Genomic DNA, 8,661 nt, shown 5'->3' with positions numbered 1-8,661 from the left:
CAGCGTAGTAATTTTAAAGTGATTTAAATGGGAAGTACGTTGATAGTGCAAGCGTAAAAAGTTAATTGTTCGAAATGTTTTTACGTTATAATAGTTGCAATAAGGAATTATGAATGAAAAGGAAAAGTAGGTCACGGGATATTCCAAGAAAATGAAATTTGTTACATTACACATTTCTTTATTAGCGAGAAGGAAAAATAAATGAGGGGAAATCCCCAGAAAATAAAGTTTCTTAGTTTGTATTACATTTTTTACATGAAAGTTTCGACGATTAGCTTGGGGTAGATTAATACATAAATAGCAAATGGATATTGAAACACTGACAAAAAGGGATTTAAATTCTGACCTGTAAAGTACAAACCTTTTTTTATTAACAAAATACTACAGCAAACAGGAATGCTATACGCTTATTATAAGATTATTAAACGTCCTATGTAAAAAGAAGTTATTGAACAAATATTATGTATAAAATTAGGTTGAGACGATACCGGATCTCTTGAACTGTTACGCTGTACACCTTAGTTTCACCTGTAAAAATAAATAAGTTTAACAATAAGTACTTTTTGAATTTATACTACTTTAATGTAAAAACTGATACCTACACTTCCTGAAGACTCCATTACTAGTGTTGACTATTTCTGAGAAATATTTTGTTGCAACGGCACTGACCGCTTTCGATTGCAGTTACTGGTTGTAGAACCTGAGGTAAAAAGTTAGAACAAGTTGTAATAACTCAGTATGCAATAAACATGTTAATATTTATGTGTTAGTTATATATCAGCATGCATGCATTGCAAACACTTACTTTCTTTCCTCTATGCATATATGGTGATTTTCAATTAATACAATTATTTCCATCGGACGACGCATACATGTTTTGAAGTATCATGCTATACACTCTGGTTTCATCTATAAAAATAAAGAAGTTTAATACAAATTACTTTTTGAGTTTATACTAATTGAATGTAAAAACTGATACCTACGTATCCTGAAGAATCCATTACGGGTGTTCTCAATTTCTGAAAAATATTTTGTTGCAATATCATTGACCCCTTTCGATTCTAGTTTCTGGTCATAGAACCTGTGATGAAAAGTTAGAACGAATTGTAATCAATTTGTATACAATAAGACTGTAAATGTGTGTATGTTACTTATCTGTATGCAAGCATTGCAAATACTTGCTTTCTTTCCTTATTTCATATAGCTTGGTTTTTGTCTTTGATACTGGTCAACAAAAACTTATTATTTTCAATTAATCTAAGTATTTTCATAACAAAAGTATAAGTGTCATACTTACACTTTCATACGTGTTATTTCCAATTGAACTGAAAGAATAGCTGGAAGTAAAAATTATTAGGAGAGTGGGAAGAGCCCCACCCCCGTCATAGACGATTCTCTTCATTCTCCATATACGCATATTTTCCATATTTTCGTACTTACAGTTTGGAATATTGCTTATTCCAGAGCTTCTCCTATCCGCTGAATGCACTCGCCGGTGCATTTGTACCTTATTACGTATACAGCTCCTCATATGCGCTGAATGCACTCGCCGGTGCATTTGTACATTACTACGTATACAGCTCTTCATATGAGCTGAATGCATTCGCCGATGCTATTGCGATATTATCATCAATCGTTATATGTACTTCATTGTGTACTTGTACATGCTCTTCCTGTTTTTATATATGGAGGTTCTCTAATCGGCTGGTGTCGATTAAATCTACTATCTATGAGTTCTGGCACATGGAGTCCTCATAAAACTTCTTAAGTTTTTCCTCCATCTCTGTTGCCCAGAACTGATCATTTCTTGGTACTTGTACAATTTTCACTCCTTTCGGCGTCCATAAATCAAATAGACAATATTGTCTATTTGTTATGTGCAGCTGTTCTTGCACTTGATAATAGTAGTGGTGATTTTTATTCATTTCATCACCTCGAAAGATACGCCGTATCACAGGTAACTGCTGTATTGCTTCAGCAGGCGATAAATCCTTGGCCGATTCCGGGCATTTCACTTCGACGATGGTATCATCGTCTACGATGCCATCAGGAGTTGCACCTAAGTAAGGCACAATGGCATCGATGAAGAGGCCACATGGTCGAATATGAATTCCTAATTCGTCTTCCAGTTGCCTCAAGGCGTTTGCCTCGTTCTCCCTTCCGTATTGTAGGCAACGTAGATTTGGTATTTGCGGATACATTATACTTTTTGAAGTATTTGCCCGCGGTGTATCTTTTCGTAATCGGTATATCTTGCCGAAATTGGATGCGGTTAATAATTTTCTCCTGTAAGATATCCATTTCTCGCTTTCCGCTTGATCGCGAGTTTCTGCTTCGATCTTCCATCTCATATTTTGCCATTCACGGAGTGTAGTCAAATGCCTTTCACAGTCGGAAGAGTACACTGTTGCTTCCATATCCGGTTTTTCTGCGCTGGGGCCGTAATCCTGATCGCACGATTGTTGCTGATTTTTGTGGGATGATACTTTCGCTTTTTCTTTATATTTCTTTGCCATATCTGCTGCACGCTTCCGAGATTCTTCCATTTTCCTCACGGTCGTTGTCGATTCTTTGTCATTGCTATACTCAATTTGCTGAACGTCTCTTTCGTGTTGAATTGGACGACAGCAGCGTTGACTCTGCCCTGATACGAGCCTCTTCGTCCAAAATTTATTCTTTTACCTCCGATAAATTTGGCAATGATATTATTAAAGTTTCAACAGCATTATTATTTAGAGCGTATAGCAAACTTTCAGCTTTAGCAAAAAGTGGCTGCATCGCTCCTTCGATATTTTGATATATACCGGCTTCTTTCAGCTTTGGATCATAATTCACTCTGTCGGGATCAGAGTATTTCTTACAAAAGTATGCTAACTTCTGGCAGTTCTTGTGCTCCCCGAAAACGTGACTCGGTACATTTTTCATATCTTCTTTCAAATTTTATATTTGTTCAACGAGTTTTAATTTTTCTTTAGATCGGTATTCTGCAGCTTTCTTGATACCTGTACGCAGACGTATAGCATTCTGTTGTACGATAGCTCTTAGCTCCTTGTGGCGGCCTTTTGTTGCAATATCGGTAATTTTTCTACCGAAATTGCGAAGCAGGTGATTGGCGCATTCTATTTTGCGTACACGCACCATGTACTTTTCATATGGATAATTGTCCAATATCTTCTTCTACACGCTGCTACCGCCATCGGCAACAAGTATAGAGTAGATGAGGCCGTGCATTTCTATGCTGCACTTGAACCCTTCCACAATAGCAGCACTTTCCATCCCAGTCGAATTCTGGTTACGACCCCAGTTTTTAAAGCATCGATGCTCGCGCACTTCTTCCACGTTCTTCGCCGCTCTCTGGCAAATCAGGCAAAATTTATTTTTCACGCTTATGTATAATACTTTTTTAGTGTGGTACCCCACAATGGCTCCTACTCCAGAAAGGGAATTGTAATCACCTCCGCGGTATGACCTCTTCATCCAGCTGTCATCTGCGATAACTGATATCCACGGTATATCAGTTCCTGGAACTATATCGCCCCTTGTTCTGGCTAATTCTTGTTCCTCTCTTCCTACATTTTCCATTCCGCGTTGTGCGGCCACTTCGAAGGCATCGATTATGTCATTCTGACATTTCTCGTATATCGTTTTCGTCATGCAGGACACGTCCATGGCAGACATTACTTCTTCCAGTTGATTGTATCCGCCACCCGTCACCATTGTTGCGGAAACAGCGGCGTGGTTCATATCCATGCTGCCATCATTCTGCTGAAGACAGGATATACGCTCCACATGATTGCACATTCGGCATTGAACATTGTACGTCTTTTCCAATCCATACTGTTGACATCCAATTATTTCAAAATGTTCAATGCCGCAGGCTATAGGCGAATGTTTTTGCAAATTTTTTATTTGTTCGAAAACACGCAAAATCGGATAAATCTATTCTACTGGATATTGAATTGTTTGACTGTTGTGGCTCCGCCCGCTCTACAACATACACTGACGGACAAAATTAAAGGGACACTATTTTAAAACGTCATATCTATGGGAGTTTCCAACCGATTTTGGGGAAACTTCGCGAGGAGTAGTTTTGAAGTGTCCTCTAAACGTGTGCAAAGTTGCATTGGCGAGGATTGATACGAAGGGGTTAATTCGCCCCCGTAAAGAGGGGCACGTCGAAAAACGCCACTTCTGAGGGGACCAGGGGTGACGGAAGGGGTTGAAAAAATTAAAAGAAACATTTGTGGCGACCCTCCTCGATGCCCTCAACAAAATGCACCCTTCAAAATCCCTGTCGGGCAAACCCACAACACCTCACAACACCCTACCCCCTCCAAAATTCACAATTTTTGGACTTCAGTCCCGAATTTGGGCTCAATGCATTCCCTGGAATCTCCTGATCCAGGAAATGCCAACACTCACGCCGTGCGCCCCATAGGGACCCCTTAGAGGGATGGAACAGTTCGCCACTTTTCAACACCCTTCGTAAGGGAGCACTTCCGCACCTCGAAGGGCGATGAAATTCACCATGGTTTATTCTCGGTACGTTAAGGATCAATGTCATTTAAAGCTCGTTTCGAAAACTGCCCCTGGAGCTGAACAGGGTGGCCCAGAGTTAAGGGTGGTCCACCCACAGGTGTAGGGGTTGGAACGATGTTTCGTTGCGTGGAACACATGTGATACGGTCCAAGGCATTGGAGTGACACAGTTTTGATGTCTTTTCCCCGCGTGGATAGCATTAAAGTACGAAAATGTCGTTTTTTTTTTGGAAAACCCATCCGCGAGTTTAGGCCTGTGTACCAGGTGAACGAGTAACCACACGTCAACGCCGTTCATGGATTCGGACGCGCGAATGATTTATTAACAGGTCCATAAAAATTCGGATACTTTGAATCACGCTTTCATTGTCAAATCGGAGTAGATTTGAAAGAGTATTAAGGGGGCCGGACGGAGCCGGCATTCAAGAGCGCCTGGAGTTACGCAACCAACCATTCCTCGTACCTCGCTACGGATTCTCTCGCGTCCCTCGACTGAAGCGTTTCTCACACGGTCGCGTCGCGCAAACGGTATTTTCTTGTGTTCAATCGAGTGTGTTAGAAGAACGCCCTTCCAAAGCGGACGGCTTAATTTTTGCTATTTAATTGAATGGAAGAGTTCGGTGCGTAGATGAGATTGACCTTTTATTGTAGACCGATTACTGAGCGCGTAAACCTCGAAACCAAAGAATGTTGATTTATTACCGTAAATTCTCGGAAATCGACGTGTATAGTACATAATAAAAATATGTAAAAAAATAAATCTTACCATTACATTAGGGAGATTCTCGAACAGGGTGTTCAATATAAAAAGACATTTTGCAGAAAAAAAAAAACAAAACGACAAAAACTTTAATTTCTGAGATTTTTCATGAAACTCTAAAGAAGTGTAGCGGCTATCGGCGCGTACAATAAAACATTTGGCGTGCAGATGGTCGGGTAAATTTTGTAACGCAAAACAATACATAATAATAAAAATAAAATAAATCTTACCAGTACGTTCGGAGATTCTCGAACAGGGTTCAATAAAAAGAGACAATGTACAAAAAAAATTTCTTTTATTAAACATTAACGAAGTAACGAGGATAAATTTCTAAATTTGGAAAACAAAATAAATAAATTTTTAAATTTAGAGCAAATACAGGGTTCAGTAACGTGTGTTTCCCCATTTTGCTTTTATCGAGTCAGTTTAAGGGACAAACAACAGCCAAGCTACAGTTTTTGAGAAAGCCATTTTCTGTTCGTAATTTAGGCATACATATCATATTCTACAGGGTGATCGATCGACATTGTAAACTTTATGACGGTGACGTTTCTGCTCGGCACACACATTTACACCCACACAGCCGCTTTCGCTGCGGGGGTGCCCCGTCATAAAGTCTACAATGACTGTCGGCTATTGTTGTCGTTGTCCATTGTGTCTACTAGCGAGCAGATCATTTTCAATCATCAATTATAGGAGCTATTAATTTTATTGTTACTATTTTAAATATAAAAAATTCTAATTTAAATTATGATCAAATAACTTTATTTTCCTGATCAGTTATAATTACAGCAATTCTTCTCTTATTATCTTTACCTGTTTTAGCAGGAGCAATTACTATATTACTATCTGACCGTAATTTTAATACTTCATTTTTTGACCCATCTGGTGGGGGAGATCCTATTCTTTATCAACATCTATTTTGATTTTTTGGACATCCAGAAGTTTATATTTTAATTTTACCCGGATTTGGGTTAATTTCTCATGTAATCTTTAATGAAAGTGGGAAAAAAGAAACATTTGGAAATTTAGGAATGATTTATGCAATATTAGGAATTGGATTTCTAGGATTCATTGTTTGAGCTCATCACATATTTACAGTAGGTATAGATGTAGACACTCGAGCTTATTTCACTTCCGCAACAATAATTATTGCTGTTCCTACAGGAATTAAGGTATTTAGATGAATAGCAACATATTATGGAGTAAAGATTAAAATAAACCCTTCTATTATATGATCACTAGGATTTATCTTTTTATTCACTACAGGTGGACTTACAGGAATTATATTATCAAATTCATCAATTGACATTATCTTACACGACACGTATTACGTTATTGCTCATTTCCACTATGTTCTATCAATAGGAGCTGTTTTTGCTATTATTACAAGATTCATTTATTGATTTCCCGTTTTCACCGGTTATTATCTAAATTCTAAACTACTTTATATGCAGTTTATATTTATATTTATTGGGGTAAATTTAACATTTTTCCCTCAACATTTTCTTGGTTTAATAGGAATACCACGACGATATTCGGATTACCCTGACTCTTATTATTGTTGAAATGTTATATCTTCAATCGGAGCTATTATTTCATTAAATAGATTAATTTTACTTATTTATATTATTTTAGAAAGATTAATTTTAAAACGAATAATTATTTTTAAATATTTTCAATCTTCACTTGAATGGTTACAAACTTATCCTCCTATAGATCACTCATACAATGAACTTCCAATTATAATAAATAAAAATTTAATGTAATTAAATTTAATATGGCAGAAAAAGTGCAATGAATTTAAGATTCATAAATAAAATTATTTTTTATTAAAAATTTCCCATTGAAAGATAATTTCATTTCAAGACCCAAATTCACCTTTTGCAGATAATTTAAATTTATTTCATAACTTTACTATAATTTTCATAACTACAATTGTTACTTTAACATTTATAGTTATAATTGATATTTGTTTAAACAAATTTACTAATCGATTTCTATTAAAAAATCATAATATAGAAATTATTTGAACAATTGCTCCTATTTTAATTTTAATAATTATCGCTTTTCCTTCATTAAAAACATTATATTTTATTGATGAAATTTGAAACCCAACATTTTTTACAATTAAATCTGTAGGTCATCAATGATACTGAAGATATGAATATCCAGAATTTAATGGAATTGAATATAGTTCTTATATAATAAAAAGTATTGAAAATATAAGAACATTTCGACTGTTAGAAACAGATACCCGATTAGTTATCCCTATAAAAACACCTATTCGTATATTAACAACATCAACAGATGTAATTCATTCATGAGCTATCCCTTCATTAGGGATAAAAATAGATTCAGTTCCTGGTCGTATTAATCAAATAACTTTATTTGTATCACGTCCAGGTCTTTACTTTGGTCAATGTTCCGAAATTTGTGGTGTTAATCATAGATTTATACCTATTATACTAGAAAGAACTAATTTTAAAAATTTTACAAATTGACTAAAATCAGTTTAAAAAAAATTAGTTAAATAAATAACATTAAATTGTCATTTTAAAATTATTAATTTTTAATATTTTTTCATTAGATGTCTGAAAAGCAAGAACTGGTCTCTTAAACCACATAATAGTATAAGCAAATACTTCTAATGACTTTTAATTCCACAAATAATACCAATAAAGTGATTATTAATTTATAGAATTTCCATCTCAATAATTTTTATATTTATCATAATTATTTATTATCAAGCTACTAATTTTACTCCCTCTAATAAAGGAGTTTTACATTATAAGAGTTGAAACTGAAAATGATAACAAATTTATTTTCAATTTTTGATCCTACTACAAGATATTTTAGAGCTTTAAATTGATTAACTTTATTTATACCATTATTATTTTTACCATACTCTTACTGAATTCTGCCTTCTCGTATACAAATTATTTTAATAATATTTGTAAATTTAATTTTTAAAGAATTTAGATTATTAACAAAAAATATTTATAAATCTAATATTATTATTTTTGTTAGAACATTAATTTATATTTTATTAATAAATGTTATAGGCTTAATTCCTTATATTTTTACTTCAACTAGACACCTATCAGTTAATTTATCCATTTCATTAACTTTATGGTTAAGATTCATATTTTATGGTTGAGTAATTAATACAAGTTCTATATTTATTCATTTAGTTCCTTTAAATACTCCATTAATACTAATAAATTTTATAGTTTTAATTGAGTCAATTAGAAATTTCATTCGCCCATGAACTTTAGCAATTCGGCTATCAGCAAATATAATTGCGGGACACTTATTATTATCATTACTTGGTTCTTCAATAAATAATATGTTTATTTTTTT

General features: G+C 34.7%; 2 protein-coding genes and 1 long non-coding RNA gene across 3 annotated transcripts; 2 read left to right on the top strand and 1 right to left on the bottom strand.

Annotated features, from left to right (window-relative positions):
* Positions 1-608: 608 nt before the first annotated feature.
* On the bottom strand, positions 609-1,115 carry LOC128885694 (uncharacterized). Its single transcript, XR_008459642.1, has 3 exons — positions 984-1,115; positions 806-909; positions 609-700 (listed from the first exon to the last, which is right to left on the bottom strand). It is a non-coding gene; the product is annotated as an uncharacterized LOC128885694 (long non-coding RNA).
* A 5,112-nt stretch (positions 1,116-6,227) lies between these two features.
* On the top strand, positions 6,228-7,471 carry LOC128885598 (cytochrome c oxidase subunit 1-like; the record flags this gene model as incomplete). The annotated part of the gene is given in 1 exon segment (XM_054139695.1): positions 6,228-7,471. A coding segment is annotated over 1 exon segment (840 nt), but the record flags the coding sequence as incomplete, so codon positions are not given.
* On the top strand, positions 7,143-7,902 carry LOC128885693 (cytochrome c oxidase subunit 2-like; the record flags this gene model as incomplete). Its single annotated transcript, XM_054139878.1, is given in 1 exon segment — positions 7,143-7,902. A coding segment is annotated over 1 exon segment (660 nt), but the record flags the coding sequence as incomplete, so codon positions are not given.
* Between the last annotated feature and the right edge of the window lie 759 nt (positions 7,903-8,661).

The sequence above is a fragment of the Hylaeus anthracinus genome, unplaced genomic scaffold, assembly GCF_026225885.1.
Source record: "Hylaeus anthracinus isolate JK02 unplaced genomic scaffold, UHH_iyHylAnth1.0_haploid 11981, whole genome shotgun sequence".
NCBI classification, from domain to species: domain Eukaryota; kingdom Metazoa; phylum Arthropoda; class Insecta; order Hymenoptera; family Colletidae; genus Hylaeus; species Hylaeus anthracinus.
This window is presented reverse-complemented; position numbering and strand designations above follow the sequence as displayed.